This window comes from Salvelinus namaycush, chromosome 32 (genome assembly GCF_016432855.1).
Source record: "Salvelinus namaycush isolate Seneca chromosome 32, SaNama_1.0, whole genome shotgun sequence".
NCBI classification, from domain to species: Eukaryota; Metazoa; Chordata; class Actinopteri; order Salmoniformes; family Salmonidae; genus Salvelinus; species Salvelinus namaycush.
In genome coordinates this window covers 8,646,201-8,667,705 of record NC_052338.1, presented here as the reverse complement: position 1 = coordinate 8,667,705, position 21,505 = coordinate 8,646,201, and the positions used below count along the sequence as shown (strand labels likewise).

Sequence of the window (21,505 nt, the reverse complement as noted above, 5' to 3'; positions counted from 1 at the left end):
GCACAGGGACTATGGTGGTCTGCTTGAAACATGTTGGTATTACAGACTCAATCAGGGACATGTAGCTAGATGTAGTAGGCTAATGTTAACTAGCTGGATAATCATTGTCCATGCATGAAAGGAAGTTAGGCTAGCGAGCAAGCATTTTAGCCAGGTAGACTAGGACAACAAAAACTAAAAGTGTACTGTATGACAGGGTGATAGACCGTTTCGTCAACATGAAATAGAGGATGGCATTGGTGTTTCTCTACAAGTAGCGTGTTTTACTTCTACTTATGCACACACACATACACACACACACAAACAGAAATCAGTACCATGGACAGCCACATAATGTTTAGCATATGTTGATTTGACTAAATTGTTTTTAGAATATTTTAGTTGTCACTGTATTAGACTAAGCAGAGGTGATTTAATGATGTTGAAGTTGAAATGGTCCTGGAATAGTGGAGGCAGCTCCTGTTTCTTTGCAACTTGTTCTAAATAAATAGTTGTTCACTAGTCCGAAAATGTCAGAAACATTAACTTGCTTGACCATGCTGTAGGTCATGTAAGTGTTCGTTACATGCAATATGCTTTATGGACTTCACTGGACAGAGGTTACTTTCTGGTTTTATGATGAAACAAAGATTTGGTTGAATTTATTCTGCCACTGTGTCTTCTTATTGTCTCGGCCTTAGGCATATATATCACAGTCACAAGGCATATGAACTGACAGGTTATAGAGCAAACAATGCAATTATCACACAACATAGGTTGTAATATGGCTTTTTTTCCTGGCTTGGCTTCCCTGGTGATTTTACCCACGCACTGCTACTGTGGGCAAGGGGGGGATGAAGAGAAAATGAACCAATCAATTTCTATACACTCAAAACAAATGCAAAAAATAAAGTAAGCAGCATACAACCAAATCAGTATCAACCAGTAACTTTGTAGTTACCATCTACTTAACGTTTTGGCCATAATGCTTATCTAGACTAGCCCTCTCCTGTATTTAACTTCTTGGTCTGCTTCCAATCTACATTAATGCCTTCATGTCTCTGGGGTGTTATAATGTATCTGGAAATAAACCAGTATTTCAGCACTCTGACTGCCTTGTCTCATACAGTGACTGACCATCTCTTTGTGTCTCAGGCTGTACAAACTGAGGAACAAGCAGAGGATCTCAGTGTCTGCAGCCTCTAAGCTGCTGTGTAACATGATGCTGGGATACAGAGGCATGGGCCTCTCTATGGGCAGCATGATCGTTGGCTGGGACAACAAGGTACATGGAGGGAGGGAGGGAGGAGTGGAATGTGTGTGTATGTATGTGTGTGTATGTTTATTTGAAAGCCTTGTTTTATAGCCTACATTTTCATCCTCATGGTTCCCAACATTTTTGAGTACCATTGGAGTGTCAGAACTGATCCACTGCTACAGGAAGGGCATGTTCTGATCCCAGATTAGCCTTCACATCTACACAGACACACTATGTTCTCTCTCAACTGATCCCAACACTGCTCCAAAAAAAGACCGTTTCAAACTGCAAACTCAATTGTTTAATCTGAAGGTCTTACATGCCTAAAAATGTTTGATGCAACTGTTGCAAGTCCTATTCAAACAGCCTAGTCTCATAAAATAAATCATTATTTACATAGTAAATGTATATCCGGGCCACTCAAATTAGTATGATATGTTACGTTTGATATGGTTACAGAAGACAGAAGGTTACTTAAGGCAAAAAGATAAGGAGGGTGGTTGGATTGGTGGGTGTATAACGCAAATGTCTAGCAACCCAAAGGTTGCGTGTTTAAATCTCACCACAGACAACTTCAGCATTTTAGCTAATTAGCAGCTTTTCAACTACTTTCTACTTTTTAGCTACTCTGCAACTTCTTAGCATGTTACCCTAACCTTAACCCTTTAATTCTTCTCCTAACCGTACCTTAACCTCCAACCCAGCTAATGTTAGCCAGCTAGCTAATGTTAGTCACAACAAATAGGAATTTGTAACATATACATTTTGCAATTTCGTAACATATATGAATTGGAATTCGGAACATATAATACGAAATGGATGATGGACATCCACAAATTAATACATACCATACAAAACATATCATACTAAATGGAGTGTCTCAGGTTTACATACAGAATAATACAAAATGCTCTGAGACCAGGTTGATTCAAATGTACAGTATATGAGAATCTACTAGTTATTTCCTAGTGCCAGTTATTGGAAAACATTTGTAGGATTGTTTCATATAAACCTTTCATTTTCTCTGTAAAGTGTGATGAGAGTTGTGACTTGACAACTTAGTAACTTGAAGAGGTTTAGTCAAATGCTTTATCATACTAAAAGGTCAAATAGCAATCTCATAAGCAACAGTTTAAGTAGAAAGTAAAATGCAGTCCTTATTGTTCTTATCCAGCATATCTGCCTCTAACAAACTGTTTCCTGAAACACAAATACATGCCCCCAACCAATCAGATGTGTTCACCCAGATATCTTTTGGTTGGCAACATACTATACATTTCCACCTTAATGTAGGAGTTCATTGTACAAATTCTACAAACAAAATGTTTGTGCTATCAAAGGACTTTTACTGTGACATGTTCTAATTAGGAGCTTAAATTGATGGAATGAATTTGCCATAAAACCTGATGTGGCCTATTCCTCCTGTAAAATGTTCATTTTTGCAGTTGATAAATGAGTCACTGTGGATATGAATAGTGTGGCAGTAGTTACATGAGGAGTATACTATAGTTCCCAGTGGGTTATTATAAAGAGAATTACATCCCTTACAGAAACTACATTCCATAAAATGGGCTACTGTTGATACTGAAGACTATTTTAAAATTAACCAACATTGATGTCATCGGTTGCCAGGCAGGATTCAGGTTTCGATAGCACTGTTCATTTCATCTCTAGAGGGCCAAAGTACTGCTAGTGCTATTTTCTGCCTGGCTGTTAATTGATCAATAAATATCATTGATTCATAGGCCAGAGTTCACTCACCTGGTTTTCCAGGTCTGAATCGGTCCCTGATTAGAAGAGAATGAACATGAGCAGTGCTGTGGACCTCCAGATAAGTAACGTTACTGAACATGATTTATTCTAGTCTCTATATATATGATTGTTTAGAGGACAAAAGAAACAGTGCACAGATTCCCCTTTTTAAATAAGCATTTTATTCAAACATCTACATGTCATTTACTAGACACTCTCAAGAGTAATTAGTGTCAAGTGCCTTGCTCAAAGACACATCGGCAGATTTCTCACCTAGTCAGCTGCAGCCAAGAGCACAGTAATCTTTAAAAAAAATCAAAAATGCAGTATAACTGCAGTTCAACTGTTCTGCAAAATACCAGTCAACTGCAGTTGCATTGTTGAAAGTGCAGTACTCTTTGTTGTAAGGGTGGAATTCAAACCAGCAACCTTTCGGTTACTTGCCCGAAACACTTAACCACTAGGCTACCTGCCGCCCCATCAACCTTCATACAGGTCATCAGAATATACACCTTCCTAATATTGAGTTGCACCCCCTTTTGCCCTCAGAACAGCCTCAAATCGTCTGGGCATAGACTCTAGAAGGTGTCGAAAGCGTTGCTGGCCCATGTTGCTTCCAACAGTTGTGTCAAGTTGGCTGGAAGTCCTTTGGGTGGTGGCCCATTCCTGGTACACACGGGAAACTGTTGAGCATGAAAAACCCAGCAGCGTTGCAGTTCTTGACATACTCAAACCAGTACACCTGGCATCTACTACCATACCCCGTTCTAAGGCACTTAAATATGTTGTACATTCACCCTCTGAATGGCACACATCCCTCTCTCAATGATCCATGTCTAGAAATCCCTCTTTATCTACACAGATTGAAGTGGATTTAACAGGTGACATCAATAAGGGATCATAGCTTTCACCTAGTCAGTCTGTCATGAAAAGAGCAGTATATTATTACTTCTTAAGCCCATATACACATTTATATTGTTTCACTTCAAATCATTTTCTGTTTAAAACATATCTTACTGAAAACATTATTAAAAAAGGCCCAGTATGGCACTTTTCTTCAAATGTGTAGCGCATCAATAAGGTACTAAGTAGAAACACAACAATACATGTTCACTTTCCATCACCAACTACAGAAGGTACAGTCAAAAACAGTGTTATGCCCCATCATAATGCCCCAGAAAAATAACACCACTGTCGGTAAGAGAAAAATGTACAAACGGAACATATGGACAGGCCTTGTCTGGCTTATAGCCATGCAATTAAAGTTAGTGTGAGCAAAGTTATAACACCACCTGCGCTGCTACACATTCAAACAAAATAGAGTGTTTCCAGTTAAAATTATTATATTTTAAAATGTGATTGTTTTGGTGGCTTCAGTTAGAATAACAGAATTTAAAATCTTAATTCAACATCTCGCAACAATCTAATCCTTTCCAGAAACACATTTTCATGGTGTTTAATTGATTATAACTGTAAGACTGAGATAAGTCTATCACACAGTGGCATTATAACATTTTATAATTTAAAAAATGACAGTACAGCACAACTTAAAAAGCCAAACCAAGGATTAAATGAAAGTAAAACTGTTCACCGAAGAATATTTTTGAAACCAGATGTTTTGTTTTTATATATACTTAACATAAATATAAACGCAACATGTAAAGTGTTGGTCCCATGTTTCATGAGCTGAAATAAAAGATCCCAGAAATGTTCCGTAACCACAAAAGCATATTTCTCTCAAATGCTGTGCTCAATTTGTTTACACCCATTAGTGGGGAGTATTTTTGTTCAGTAATTAAGCCCTTTTGTGGGTAAAAATGTATTCTGATTGGCTAGGCCTGGCTCCCCTGTGGGTGGTTCTATGCCCTCCCAGGCCCACCCCTTCCCAGTCATGTGAAATCTATAGATCAGGCCCTAATGAATTTATTTCAAATTGACCAATTTCCTTACATGAACTATAATTCAGCAAAATCTTTGAAATGGTTGTATTTATATTTTTGTTCAGTATATATGGAGTGGGTGTGACTGATGTGTGTGTAAGTATACGTATAAATGTTATGTTTTTGAGAAGTTCAGCATTTGTTGTTTTTATTTCGTTGCTGTCCTCGTCAGCGGCTTCCTAAAACACATGAGAAGAGAGAGGTTACACAAATACAGTGGCAAGAAAAAGTATGTGAACCCTTTGGAATTACCTGGATTTCTGCATAAATTGATCAAATTTGATCTGATCTTCATCTAAGTCACAACAATAGACAAACACAGTGTGCTTAAACGAATAAAACACACAAATTATTGTATTTTTCTTGTCTATATTGAATACATAATTTAAACATTCACAGTGTAGGTTGGAAAAGTATGTGAACACCTAGGGTAATGACTTCTCCAAAAGCTATTTGGAGTCAGGAGTCAGCTAACCTGGAGTCCAATCAATGAGACTGGAGATGTTGGTTAGAGTTGCCTTGCCCTATAAAATACTCACAAACTTTGACTTTGCTATTCACAAGAAGCATTGCCTGATGTGAACCATGCTTCGAACAAGAGATCTCAGAAAACCCAAGATTAAGAATTGTTAACTTGCATAAAGCTGGAAAGGGTTACAAAGATGACTGCAAGAGCACAGCGCAGAATGCTCAATGAGGTTAAGAAGAATCCTAGTGTCCGCTAAAGACTTACAGAAATCTCTGGAACATGCTAACATCTCTGTTGATGAGTCTACGATACGTGAAACACTAAACAAGAATGGTGTTCATGGGAGGACACCACAGAAGAAGCCACTGCTGTCCAAAAAAAAACATTGCTGTATATCTGAAGTTTGCAGAAGTGCACCTGGATGTTCCGTAGTGCTACTGCCAAAATATTCTGTGGACAGATGAAACTACAGTTGAGATGTTTGGAAGGAACACACAACACTGTGTGGAGAAAAAAAGGTACAACACACCAATATCAAAACCTCATCCCAACTAAAGTATGGGGCTGCTTTGCTGCCTCAGGGCCTGGACAGCTTACTATCATCGACGGAAAAACGAATTCAAGTTTATCAAGACATTTTGCAGGAGAATATAAGGCCATCTGTCTGCCAATTGAAGCTCAACAGAAGTTGGGTGATGCAACAGGACAACGACCCAAAACACAGAAGTAAATCAACAACAGAATGGAATCAACAGAAGAAAATACACCTTCTGGAATGGCCCAGTCAGAGTCCTGACCTCAACCCGATTGAGATGCTGTGGCATGACCTCAAGAGAGCAGTTCACACCAGACATCCCAAGAGTATTTCTGAACTAAAACAGTTTTGTAAAGAGGAATGGTCCAAAATTCCTCCTGACCGTTGTGCAGGTCTGATCTGTAACTACAGAAAACATTTGGTTGAGGTTATTGTGGCCAAAGGAGGATCAACCGGTTAAAGGGTTCACATACTTTCCCCACCCTGCACTGTGAATGTTTACACGGGATGTTCAATAAAAGACATGAAAACATATAATTGTTTGTGTGTTATTAGTTTAAGCAGACTGTGTTTGTCTATTGTTTTGACCTAGATGAAGATCAGATCACATTTTATGACCAATTTATGCAGAAATTCAGGTATTTCTAAAGGGTTCACATACTTTTTCTTGCCACTGTAAACACATGAGGACACCTTTAGTGACTTCAGCTGATGTTACTTACAGAAGTGCAGAGAGGACTCAAGTCTTCAGGAGACCTTTCCCAGAGTACGCAGAGTCAGTGTCGTTAGCTAAAACAGAAATAAAACCCCAATGTTAGAAAAACAACAATCCACGAGTTCAGGTTCATTACCAAGTTCCTAATGCATGTTTCACAGTAAATAAAACCTTCCATATTAATTAAGTAGATACATCATTTAACATTAAGTTTGAACCAGCATCACAATCTACAAGGAAAAGAGAGACAACCACAAATGGATACAATCAAACACAAAACATGTGATATTTTCAGATCAGCGAAGAATATGAACTGAGACACTTACTGCTGGCTGGAACAAAACCTGAAACAGAGGTAAACATTAAGTTATTATTGACTCTGACAGCTTGCTTTATTTGAATACAAGAGAATATAATGTTTGAGAGTATCCTGAATCCTGTATTCCTTCTGCATGTCCTACTGCAGACTTGACATAAAGCCTATGTGACAAGATTCTTTATTTACAACAGATTAAAATCAAACATACTGTACTTCTACCATCACTACTTTACTAATGCTTTTAAACCAGTACTATGACCCGACTACTATTTATAAACTACTAAGTGAATCACTGCTGATAATATCTTTCCTTCTTTCCTCATTCACCTTTCTTACTCTTCTTCTTCCAAATGAAGACCCCAACAACAACAGCAACAACGACGACCAGGAGGAGAGCTACAGCCACTCCAATGATGGGGACAATGTTGGGGGCTGGGTCATCTGTAATCATCAGAACAGAGCATTCAGACTGTAGTGCAACATAACACATTTCCATCTCAAATTAAATCCAAGTACCATTCCCCTACATGTAAAAAACAAATTATAATAACAATTCAGGAGGTCAATGAGAACATGCAGTCAGAAAGGTAGCTTTACTGAGCACGAGGGAACTTAAATGAGGAATATTGGGCACATTCAGTAGGACGGTTGGGTATAGTGTATATTTGAATCTTTCTCCCTCTTACCCCTGTTGGTCTTTCCCCAGTTGGTCTGGATCTCAGACTCAGTCAGAACCTTGATGAAGTCCTCCTTGATACCAGTGACCTGAACAACACACTGATACGTGTTGTTCTTCCACTCCTCAGGCGTCACTGTGAGGTGAGCACTTTTCTGGAAGGTTCCATCATCGTTGGGGAGAGTCTCTCCATTCTCCACATCTTCATGTTGTTCTTGTCCGTCTTTCTGCCAGAACACCATGACTCCACTGGGGTAGAAACCTGTAGCGTGGCAGGTCACTGGAGAGGAGGGGGTCTTCTGGAGCAGAGACACTGAGGGAGAGGCTGGAGAGAGTTCAGACATTTCATTGGTGTTATTTTGAAATGAGCGCAGACTAAAAGCATCTACATTTATCCAAATTATACCATAAATGATGGTGATTTCTGTAGATAACACAGAATCAGTAAAGATAAAGGATGTTGGTGGTAGAGATGATGTCACAACACTATGGTGCATTCTGGATCATTAACCAGACATATTTCACTGTTGTTCCAGAACCACTCAATGTTCCTAAGTGACACATCTATAATTATGTAGTACTGGACTTCATTCACAAATCAAAAGATAGATGTCAAGTGTTGCATAAATACAAGGACAAAAGAAAAAAAAAGTGACATTTCTGAATGTTTACCTGTCCTCCTCAGAATGCTCTTCCCATTGACCACCTGCTTCTTCAGACACTCAATGCAGGTCTGGGTGAAGTAGATCCTCCAGAATACCAGTCTACTGTGGTCATGGTTCCACTTATCCTGCATGAAATCAGCTTGTTGTTTAAGAGATTTCCAAGCTAATGTCTTCATGTCGTACACAAGGAAGTTCTCCCCATTATAACGGAGCTGTCCAAAACCCTCTTTCTGTTCAGACTCATTATCCAATGAGCAGCCATATATGTACTGGAGAATGTGGACTCCTGAAAGAGAGAAAGAGGGTCAGCAACATTGTGTAATCTGTTCTCCAGATTCAGTCTGCCAGTGGGATCTCTATCATCATGTATTAGTTGTTCAACCAGACTGGAATAAAACAGATCAGCTCAGACCTCTACAGAGTGATGATGATGTCACACCTTCACCACAGAGACAGAGAGTTGATGATGAGACTCAGAGTGTGGATCTATTCTACACCAGCTGATGTTGGCTTGGTTCTATCTACTGTGTTGAAGATACACATTGTGTTCAGTACACTAGTGTTATTCTAACTAATGCATGTTGTGTAGTTTTCAGTGAGGTGCGTAAATGAATAAAACACCATTGACAAATGAAGACTGTCCTCTAGTGATGATGTCAGAGATAGAGGAAGTGAGAGAGGATCCTCTGTTCAGTCAGGAACAACAGGAGAGAGAGAGATGGAGAGACTAACATGAGGAAGATTACCTCTCAATAATGTGAGCCTACTGGAGCTATATATGTGTGTGTGTGTGTGTTCCCCAGATCCTGAGGGTGACAGGTGAGTGTGTGTGTGAGTGTGTGTAGAGTTCCCCTGAGAGGCCTGATCAGCTCCAGCAGCAGAGCCCACAGGGAGTCACTGGGCACTATGGTCCATTAGAGCAGAGAAGACCAAACATATCATCATCACGTTCTGCTCCTCTGCTTCTCTCTACTGTCCCATCAGATCAGAGAGACTACAGCTCTACTGCGGGGGACAGAGGGCAGCACACAGCTGGGAAGTGTGGATAACACACACACACCATGAAAGATCCACAGAGCAGACTAGAGGGACTGACTGAGGTATTGACTGACATATTAAACTTACACATGTATTCCAAGCAGAGATCTGACTTTCACCAACCTGCCATTCATATAATTGGAGACTGACCTTAACAATGACATACTATACGTCCATAAAGATGCTCATAGTTTGATGCCATTTACAGTAGTGGTTTGGTCATCATCATCACACTTACAGAGTACATAGTCGTTTTAAAATGAATGCTGTGCTGGTGTCCAGGAGCAACAAGTGGGACCATACATACAGTAAACATAAGCAGAGAAACAAAAGAGACCATGTTAGATGCTTTCTAATACTGAAATCAGCAGATGATGCTGTGTGGTAAATGTGAAGGACACAGAAACTGGAAGGAGGGCAGATCTGTACATCTCTGATATTCTAGATCTGTAACTTTAATGATCACTTCTCTAATCCTGATTCATTCTTGTCTAATCCTGATTAATTCTTGTCTCCTAGAATAAGGGATTTTGAAAAATGTACACAAACACAACTGATCAGATGTGGTTAAGATGAAGGACTTGCCTCCAATTTGGTTAAAACGCTGCTTTAGAATATGAACTTCAACTTTGAATGACTGCTGGGAATCAAAGAAATTCTCTCTCTCACTCTCCCAGAACTCTGCGTCTGTCTGCTTCATCCAGTCCTGTTTGGGCACCGCTCTCTGACTGTTGCTGTCATAGTGAACCATCTGAACACCATCCACCATCCCCACAACCACAAACTCTGGGAAGTTGGGAATGTCCGAAGATGCGGTGTAGAAATGCTTCAGGGAGTAAGTCACTAGAGGGGAAAAAGTACATGTTAATGTTGAATTGTGAACAGATAATTGTTTTTCTAAGTCATGTAGGCTAAACAGAGGTTTACATTTTCTCTATATTCACTTTCTAGTTTCTCCACACTACTGTTTATTAAACTGGTTGTTTACTAAATATTACTTTGAACATTTCTAAGACAGCTTGTAACCCCTAGATATTACACATATTGTGTATCAGACATGGAGAACCAAGAATGTTTTATCAAGAGAATGATCTGGAATCAGTGTCTGATATATAGATGGTCTGATATATAGATGGTCTGATGTATAGATGGTCTGATGTATAGATGGTCTGATGTATAGATGGTCTCATGTATAGATGGTCTCATGTATAGATGGTCTCATGTATAGATGGTCTCATGTATAGATGGTCTCATGTATAGATGGTCTCATGTATAGATGGTCTCATGTATAGATGGTCTGATATATAGATGGACACACTGAACACTAAGAACAGTATTGTGAAATGGAACTGTGATATTCCCAGGCAGATATTTCAGTGGATTTATTACATGTGATAAACACAAGTGAAAACATTGCATTCCTTCCAAATGTACATGATATGGTCCCATGTGGCTTAGTTGGTGGAGCATGGTGCTTTCCACGCCTGGGTTTGGGGTTGGAATCCCACCAAGGACCAGTACGAAAACTTGAGTGGATACTGCTGCTGTAAGTCGCTCTAGATAAGAGTGTCTGATAAATAATGTAAGTACATTGATAATAAGACGCCCATCATCCTGATAGGAACTACCAAGTGGTTTATACTATTTGATTCAGTTCACTTAGCTAAAGGTAATATGGCATCAAAATAGACTTTTATGACAGTCTATTAGTGGATTATGTTTAATTAAGGGGAGAATAATCCAAAAAACACAAATATTTTATTGATTTCTGTAGGAATAACACTGCAAAACCTGTCATTGTTCATAGTCCTCTGGGGTGTTGCTGACATCATATTCAGAGAGGAAGGTAAATGGTCAATTCTGTTTCTCAAAGGTGGCAGAATTGACTGTTTAGCCTCTTTTATGAATATGTCAGTAGCACCCCAGTGTTGTTATTGAGCAAGCTATAGGCCGATGAGAGTAAGACTTTTAAACAGGTTAAAACACTCGTAAGGCCGCTAGGCCAGACGGAATACAAAGGTACATTCTGAGAGCATGCGCAGGACAGCTGGCAAGTGTCTTCACTGACATTTTCAACCTCTCCTTGTCCCAGCCTGTAATCAACATTTTAAGCTGACCACCATTGTTCCTGTACCCAAGAAGTCAAAAGGTAACCTGCCTAAATGACTATCGTCCCGTAGCACTCACATCTGTAAACATGAAGCGCTTTGAAAGGCTGGTCATCAGTACATCACTGCGGCCGAGCTCCCTGCCATCCAGGACCTCTATATCAAGCAGTGTCAGAAAAACGGATGAAAAATTGCCAAAGACATCTGCCACCCACGCCATAGATTGTTCTCTCTGCCACCGTCTGTTAAGCGGTACCAGAGCATCGGCTCTCAGACCAACCTACTCCAAGACAGCTTCTATCCCTAAGTCATCAGACATATATATATAGTTAATCAAATGGTTACTTGGACTATCTGCATTGACCCTATTGTGCACTGACTCTAGGCACATACTCACTTACACTGACACTCACACGAGCATACACTACATTCCTCCTACAAGCACTGTCCCCACACACACCAGATCTGGGACTATAGTTTTAACTATAATTTATGGAAAGTAACTATTTTTTCAGGGGAACAAATCGTTTGTTTGGAGGTGACTACAACTATTTGAATACAGACCCCCCAAAATTACTACTTTTTATAACTTTTTGAATACAAATCTCATAAAGTGACAACTTTTAAAAACTATTTGAAAACCGATCTCGTAAATAAACTACCTTTTTTAAACTATTTGAATACAGATATCAGGAAGTGACTACTTTTCTGAAACATCAGATTGACTGCCCACAACTAATGGGTCATCTTAAAAACATGCCACTTTGATACAAGTGACTTTTCATAGCAGGTTAGGAGAGCATTTTCCCTAACCCCATCCTAGCGTTTTCGTAACCTTACACAATTTATTCTAACCTACTATATTAATTATCCTAACAAATTCATAGCTGTATCAAAGTGCTGTGTTTATAGTGAATCTCTTCAACTAATGACAGAGCTGTATCTGGAACAGCATTTTGAAGATAGGAGATTGTGTGGTCTATTCATTCTATACTATTCCAATCTATCTGACCGTCATATTTGATCTACACAATATATTTTTTATCTTAAGATTTTGTAAATATCCATTCTCCTGAATGTCAGTTGCCCCAAGTGTGCATAATCAAGTTAAACCAATTATATTTTGTACAGATAAGTATAAATAAGTTGAGATGCTCAACAACATGCCACTGAAAAGGTTGAAAGCTGCAAATAATTTTCTGATACCTGAAAATACTGCAGAGTAATTCAAAGCCATTTGCAAACATTGGAAACAGCAAATTGGAAGCGTAGCATAAATAACTTTGAATTTCTTTGTCCATCTGAGCACAAGTGTTCTTGTTTCAAACACACACTATACCACTCGGGCTCCTGAGTGGCGCAGCGGTCTAAGGCACTGCATCTCAGTGCTAAAGGTGTCACTACAGATCCTGGTTCGATTCCGGGCTGTATCACAACCGACCATGTTCGGGAGTCCCATAGGGTGGCGCACAAGTTGCCCAGCGTCATTAGGGGGAGGGTTTGGCCGGGGTAGGCCGTCATTGTAAAATAATAGCCCAGGTAGGGGCGAGGAGAGGGACGGAAGCAACACTGTTACAGATGCACAGCCAAATTTCAAACTTGCACGTTCGACTATTCTAACTCTCAACAGTAAGTTGAGACCCAGACCTAGGACCCTAAAGGCATCCGCATGCGTCCCAGCCGAAACAGTTCGGAAGAGTTTGTGCATTTATTATGACGACATTCTGCGATGTTTTTGTTCCTTTTGCACTTTGTTTTCGGGCACACACACATTTGATTCTTGAGGCAAGCCGAAGCCGGTAGCAGAAGTCTACTCCCCGTCATCGGTGATAGGTCAACAGTAGGGATTCTTCAATAAAGTCTGTTGTCATTCAACAATAAACATCTTGTTATCATACACATTTTTTCATTGAGAAATACCGCACCAAACATCTTAATTCGAGGCAAAATTGTGCGACTAAGATTTCCTCTGCAAAAACGTCAAAATTTCTGACAGACTTCTTAAGATATCTTAGATGACTTCTGACTATTTTGAGGAAGTTTATACTGGCTCCGGGTTCTCAAAACAGACAAACAGAACTATAGCGGTTGTTCCTCATTTTTCAAGCAAAGGTCTTTTAAGGGAGTATGCGAGCACACTTGTTCGGTTCGCCTAGCTGACTTCCGAACTGAAGCATGCCGACGCCTTAAGCGACCGCTTATGTTGCTTATGCTTGAGCCGGCCCTGGCTGTGCAGACATAATAACAGACATCATTGTCATATAATGCATAGAGGGAAAAGTTTGCACAAATCATATTGAAATCAGAACATTATTTAAAGCTGCAACATAACTTTTTGGCGACCTGACGAAACTCACATAGAAATGTGTGTTTTAGATCTGTCATTCTCATTGAAAGCAAGTCCAAGGACAGAATTGGCAGGTAGTCCCACATCACAACAATCATGAAACATCAGATGCATGCTATATGTTGCACCCTCTAGTTATTTATATTACATTTGGTACTCCCCCCAAAAATGAACCCTCGACAAAACAACTGAGCATTATGAGAGCTTGTCCAGACTGCGTGCAGTGTATGTGGTGGTTCACTATCACTAGCAGTAGATGGGATGCTAGTACCAGACGGAGTATGCTTGTACTGATGTGTTCATTCTGTCATGCAAGATACACCAGGTAATTAATCATGATCTGATGATAATATCAAACTGTCCCATACAGCAGCCCGGGTAAAGTGTGTTCTAATAATAGCAATAGGTTAAATAGGTATTGAATTATGTCTTAGGCCATTGGAAACTAAACAAAAGCATAATTTGTATGACTGTCCTCTAGCTACTCTTAAATAATTGTCAGCACATATTTCAGAGGCGTTTATCCTCTCAACTGCCCATGTGTAGTTTATTTCCTGTGATTGGTCCAGACCTCAGCCGAGCTGTGTTCTCATTAGTAATGAACCACGCCATGGCTCACTTGGGAGAGGACATAGACCACCCTTTTTGAGCGAATCACGGTCCGGTGTTTGGTGTGAACACTGTCCGAACTTCGGTTTGTACCAAACAAAATTGTTAAACGCACCCAATAGTGGTGTGAAAGCCTCCTAAGAAACGGTAGATATGTTCTATGTGCGCTATTTCTATGCTTCACAGCTCAAGGTTAGTTTTTGCATCATTGACTTTCGATTTTGCCTGTACACCAGCTTCAAACAGATGAAAAAACAATATTTTTGGTTATAGAAAATATATTTCACAGCGGTTTAGATGGTACAATGATTCTCTACACTAACGTTACTTGCTTGTTTTGCCGCAAACAGAAATTAGGTGAACAATTAGAATTTTTGAAACCAGGAAATGGCGGAGCAATTTCTGCATTGTGCATCTTTAAAATAGTAAGCATGAGATCTCTTCAACTTCAGCTCTCCATTCTGTATCTTCAGGTAAGGGGAGTCAACATAACTTGGTACATTTGGGCACTTGACATCTAAGAGTCCAAAGTGTGGTCTCACACTGGGATCAAATATGATGCCATCTGGAGAGGATCCTAACCATGGAGCATCTGGGGGCACTACGAAGACACACGGAAAGAAGTTAACATTCTTCAGTGTGCAGTACTCCTGTACAGCCACTGGCTTCATGGCTAGCCCCTCTTCATCTCCATGGTCTGTATACCAGATCCCTGTACAGCCACTGGCTCCATGGCTAGCCCCTCTTCATCTTCATGGTCTGTATACCAGATCCCTGTACAGCCACTGGCTCCATGGGTAGCCCCCTCTTCATCTCCATGGTCTGCATACCAGGTCCCTGTACAGCCACTGGCTCCATGGGTAGCCCCCTCTTCATCTCCATGGTCTGCATACCAGATCCCTGTACAGCCACTGGCTCCATGGCTAGCCCCTCTTCATCTCCATGGTCTGCATACCAGATCCCTGTACAGCCACTGGCTCCATGGGTAGTCCCCTCTTCATCACCACGGTCTGTATACCAGATCCCTGTACAGCCACTGGCTCCATGGGTAGCCCCCTCTTCATCTCCATGGTCTGCATACCAGGTCCCTGTACAGCCACTGGCTCCATGGGTAGCCCCCTCTTCATCTCCATGGTCTGCATACCAGATCCCTGTACAGCCACTGGCTCCATGGGTAGCCCCCTCTTCATCTCCATGGTCTGCATACCAGGTCCCTGTACAGCCACTGGCTCCATGGGTAGTCCCCTCTTCATCTCCATGGTCTGCATACCAGATCCCTGTACAGCCACTGGCTCCATGGCTAGCCCCCTCTTCATCTCCATGGTCTGCATACCAGGTCCCTGTACAGCCACTGGCTCCATGGCTAGCCCCCTCTTCATCTCCATGGTCTGCATACCAGGTCCCTGTACAGCCACTGGCTCCATGGCTAGCCCCTCTTCATCTTCATGGTCATAGCTGATGCCAATCCGGGCTGCTGCTCTGCTCCCTTGTAGCAACCTCGACTTTGTGTGACATCTCGTAGGTTGTCTCTAATGCCTTGACGTGGAACTGCTCCTGATGGCTGAGGACGTAAGCACACTGGGAAGACTGAAGCCATCTAATGGAAGTATTGGTGGAGGGGCATCGGCAATCTTCACAATTTCACAGGTCCTTGGCTGTGGAAGTTGATAGGACAGCACACTGCCAGCTTGCACTGGCCCAAAGGCGGACTCAACCAGGGGCACGTCAGCTGACATTTCCATTGTTGTCACAAGAAGGGCAGTAAGTGGAGAAAAGTTGACATACGTTTCTGAGACGCGGACTGTCAGTAACACAATGACCAAACACTGCATCAACATATCTTTACCAAATAACATGTTAAGTGGGCAATTCTAAATTGAGATTGGGACCCATCCGTAATATCTATCTACTGATAAGATTAAAACGTTGACACCATCTCCAACACATTTTGACAGTGATGACAGTGTCCCACAGGAGATGTTTAACAAGGTCCCTAGGAGCTATCTATAATCTTTCCCTACTCTCATGCTGTGCTGCTTTTCACTCTTCCTCATGGACCTGTGACAGGCAGCCCTCACGGTGATCTCCCCTGTCAATGTATCTTTGTTAGATACTGTGTAGAAGACATTAATAACAATTATTTGTAGCTAGCTAGCAAGCATAACTTAACCAAACTAACGAAAATACACACATTCTCAGGTAGATTCTGTCAACGTTACATCATTTTACGAAGTAACTAGCTAGCTACAGTTAATAGTTAAATGATCTAGCTAATATGATTGTAGCTAGCTAACGTTATATCTGTCACTGACTTGGTACTCACCTTCATAGTTGTCTATGTAGCGTCCTATATACACATCTTGAAACCCTTTTCATTCTTTTTTTTGGGGGGGGGGTGGATCAGCTTAATATTGCGGAAAGAATGTTGCTTCCAATGTAATTGTCTGCATCATTTCCAATCCCCCATATTTTTGGGGGTAAATATATATATCTATTCACGTATGCATACATATACATACATACATACATACACATACCTGCATAGACATACATACTTTTTTTAAAGAGTATACCTTTATTATTATTCCCCGCAAACCCTACCACCGATCCCCCAATTGGAGTAAACTGATAAACATTTCTGTTTTTACCTTCAATTTATACATCTTATACACATTTTACAGACACAGTCTACTTTATAATAGATCTCTCTTGTTTGTTCTTAGTCCTTCCTCTATTTCTGTTGTCCATCCAGTTTGATTTCCACTTGTAACTGTGCTATTTCACAATAGCTCCGCACCTATACACATTTCACAGATCCCGTATGCCCTACATTGTTTATCTTGTTATTGGTTATTAACCCTTTTCATTCTTGCTAGTTGGAGTCTCAGAGGCTGATTTAACAATTCGATGTACATCATTAATAGGAGGCAAGTCCTGAAGACACCTAGTTAAAAACTGCGACATAGTGGTAGTAACGTTAACGTTATATCGTCGATAACAACTAGACTGACTTCCGTTCTATAGGATACGCCGGTAGGAAGCGTGTTTAGAACGTTCGATCATGGAATGTGCATAAGGGCTACTACTTTATACGCCCGTAGGAAGCGTGTTTAGAACGTTCGATCTTGGAATGTGCATAAGGGCTACTACTTTATCCGTTACTGATTCGGAAGAAACGTTTGTAAAAGCCTAATGTGACGACAAGTAAATGCATAGGCCTATTAGGCCTTATAATAACTCAAGTTAAATAGTCTAGTTACGGAAAAAAATACATATCTTCCTAAAGCTCCAATACATACAACTTTATACTTACCACCAAATGCTTCATGAAGGTGCACTATTCCCAGGAACATGAGGATAAAACCCTTCATGTCAACGTTGGTCTGTCAACTACCCATGTGTTTGTTGTCTCTCCCAATGTTTCCGTCTTTGGGTGTCCTGAACTAATGACCTGAAAATATGGCAAACACAGTAGTACAGTATGAAGATGCGCTAAAACTGCTTATCCACTAGAAATCTCCTACAAATCGGAGATAACTAGCAACGTTTGCTAGTTAAGCTCATGCGCAGAAAGACGTCATCGGCTGTCTCGCCCTGAACTGCGCACGTGCAGGCCGTCAACTCAACGGCCCTCCTTCAATATAAAGTCGTTTTTCACGAAAATAACAACGTTTCAGTTTGTCACTTTAGCAAAGATAGAGTAATAACATGTTCAAATACTTAATAAATTGTCTCGAATATAGGTTGAGCCTTTAGATTTTGAGAAAACTCACAACTAAGGAAGAAATGTTCACTTCTCTAATTGACTTCTCAAACGCCAAATCCCGGCCTGGTCTACTTAGTTTGCTCCCAAAGAGTTCCCGGAAGTCTCGTGATGTTGCATCTCTGGGTTGAGAAACTCTGAATATAGTTCTGACCAAGATATAATATGTTTGTATAACGTCGTTAAGCCAATGATAATTTAGGCAGCTCAAGCATCAGTAAAATCTAGGTGAAACCAAGCAGCAGAGGTTGAAACTAAAGGAAGCCTAAATGGTATCAATTCTGATTGGGCCTGGAGCTGGGGGTTGAGATATTTTAACTAACTTTGACGGGTTAGTCATTGCAACACTAATAATAATTGACCAACTTAAGCCTTTTCTTTGGTATTTTTCATTGAATAGGCTATATATATATATATTATATATATATATTTGACTGAAATTATGCAATCAACAATATTCAAGTGCAAATTGGGGCGGCAAGTAACCTAGTGGTTAGAACGTTGGGCTAGTAACAGAAAGGTTGCTAAATCAAATCCCAGAGCTGAACAAGGCAGTTAACCCACTGTGCCTAGGCCGTCATTGTAAATAAGAATTTGTTCTTAACTGACTTGCCTAGTTAAACAAAAAAAATGGACAGCAAAGATGTGCATTCAGAAAGTATTCAGACCCCTTGACTTTTTCCACATTTAGTTACATGTTGACTTATTCTAAAATGGATGAAATAAATAAAAAATCCTCATCAAAATCCTAATCAAAGCGAAAACAGGTTTTTAGATTGTTTTGCAAATGTATAAAAAATCAAAAACAGAGATACCTTATTTACATAAGTATTCAGACTCTTTGCTATGAGACTTGAAATTGAGCTCAGATGCATCCTGTTTCCATTGATTATCCTTGAGATGTTTCTACAACTTCATTGGAGTACACCCGTTGTACATTCAATTGATTGGACATGATTTGGAAAGGCACATACCTGTCTACTGTATGTAAGGTCCCACAGTTGACAATGCATGTGAGAATTGTCCATAGAGCTCTGAAAGAGAATTGTGTTGAGTCACAGATCTGGGGAACGGTACAAAAAAATGTCTGCAACATTGAAAGTCCCCAAGAACACAGTGGCCTCCATCATTCTTAAATGGAAGAAGTTTGGAACCACCAAGACTCTTCCTAGAGATGGCCGCCCAGCCAAAATGAGCAATCGTGGGAGAAGGGCCTTGGTCAGGGAGGTGACCAAGAACCTGATGGTCACTCTGACAGAGCTCTAGAGTTCCTCTGTAAAATGGGAGAAACTTCCAGAAGGACAACCATCTCTGCAGCACTCCACCAAACAGGCCTTTATGGTAAAGTGGCCAGACGGAGGCCACTCCTCGGTTAAAGGCACATGAAATCCCACTTGGAGTTTGCCAAAAGGCACCTAAAGACTCTCAGACCATGAGAAACAAGATTCTCTGGTCTGATGAAACCAAGATTGAACTCTTTGGCCTGAATGCCAAGCATCACATCTGGAGGAAACCTGGCACCATCCCTTCAGTGAAGCTTGGTGGTGACAGCATGCTTCACCGCATGCTTCATGTGGGGATGTTTTTCAATGGCAGGGAGACTAGTCTGGATCGAGGGAAAGATGAATGGGGCAAAGTACAGAGAGATCCTTGATGAAAACCTGCTCCAGAGCATTTAGGACCTCAGACTGGGGTGAAGGTTTACTTTCCAACAGGACAATGACCCTAAGCCACAGCCAAGAGAACGCAGGATTGGCTTCGGAAAGTCTTTGAATGTCCTTGAGTGGCCCAGCCAGAGCCTGGACTTGAACCCGATCGAACATCTCTGGAGACACCTGAAAATAGCTGTGCAGTGACCGGCCCCATCCAACCTGACAGAGCTTTAGAGGATCTGCAGAGAAGAATGGGAGAAACTCCCCTAATACAGGTGTGCCAAGCTTGTAGCATCATACCCAAGAAGACTTGAGGCTGTAATTGCTGCCGAAGGTGTAAATATTTAAGTTTTGTATTTTTATACATTTGCAAAAAGTTATAAAAACCTGTTTTTGCTTTGTCATTATGTGGTATTGTGTGTAGATTGTTGAGGACATTTTAGTTTGAACCCATTTTAGATTAAGGCTGTAACGTAACAAAATATGGAAAAAGTGTATACTTTCCGAATGCACTGTATATGCTGTTAAGATGGTGCCGACAGAGATGGTCGCCTCGCTTCGAGTCCTTAGGAAACTATGCAGTATTTTAAAATGTTTTATGTATTATTCCTTACATTGTTATCCCAGAAAATCTTAAGTGTTATTACATACAGCCGGGAAGAACTATTGAATATAAGAGCGACGTCAACTTACCAACATCCTTTGTTCGGACCACCACCCAGGACATTGGATCTAAGGTCGACCCAAAACAACATCGCAGCAGAAGAGGTAGACGGAGCAGCCTCCTGGTCAGACTTCGAAGGCGTGCACAACACCCACCACTTCCTAGTATACTACTCGCCAATGTCCAGTCTCTAGACAACAAGGTGGACGAAATTAGGGCAATGGTTGCCATCCAGAGAGACATCAGAGATTGTAACATTCTATGTTTCACAGAAACATGGCTCTCTCGGGATATGTCGGTACAGCCACCGGGTTTCTTCATGCGTTGCGCCAAAAGAAATAAACATCTCTCTGGGAAGAAGAAGGGCAGGGGTGTATGCTTCATGATTAACAACTCATGGTGTAATCATAACATAAAGGAACTCAAGTCCTTCTGTTCACCTGACCTAGAATTCCTTACAATCAAATGACAACCATATTATCTCCCAAGATAATTCTCGTCAGTTATCATCACAGCTGTGTATATACCCCCTCAAGCAGATACCACGACGGCCCTCAAGGAACTTCACTGGACTCTATGTAAACTGGAAACCATATATCCTGAAGCTGCATTTATTGTAGCTGGGGATTTTAACAAAGCAAATTTGAGAACAAGGCTACCTAAATTCTATCAGCATATTGAATGCAGCACTCGCGCGGGCAATACACTGGACCACTGCTACTCTAACTTCTGCGATGCATACAAGGCCCTCCCTCGCTCTCCCTTCGGCAAATCTGACCACGACTCCATCTTGAGTTGATGAGGAAGGGCATTGGAGATGTTGTACCCACTGTAACTATTAAAACCTACCCTAACTAGAAACCGTGGATGGATGGCGGCATTCGCGCAAAACTGTAAGCACGAACCACCGCATTTAACCATTTAAAGTGTAGTTATTCCCTCCACAAGGCAATCAAACAAGCGCAATGTCAGTATTGGGACAAAGTGGAGTCGAAATTCAGCGGCTCAGACACAAG

At 40.9% G+C, this 21,505-nt stretch overlaps 1 protein-coding gene across 1 annotated transcript; it reads right to left on the bottom strand.

Annotated features, from left to right (window-relative positions):
- Positions 1–5,080: 5,080 nt before the first annotated feature.
- On the bottom strand, positions 5,081–17,964 carry LOC120026886 (BOLA class I histocompatibility antigen, alpha chain BL3-7-like). Its single transcript, XM_038971617.1, has 8 exons — positions 17,724–17,964; positions 9,932–10,189; positions 8,316–8,594; positions 7,654–7,968; positions 7,295–7,408; positions 6,975–6,992; positions 6,656–6,722; positions 5,081–5,108 (listed from the first exon to the last, which is right to left on the bottom strand). Exons 1-7 carry the CDS (start codon positions 17,779–17,781, stop codon positions 6,673–6,675), a joined length of 1,092 nt encoding a protein of 363 aa, XP_038827545.1. The 5' UTR covers positions 17,782–17,964; the 3' UTR covers positions 5,081–5,108; positions 6,656–6,672.
- Positions 17,965–21,505: the final 3,541 nt, after the last annotated feature.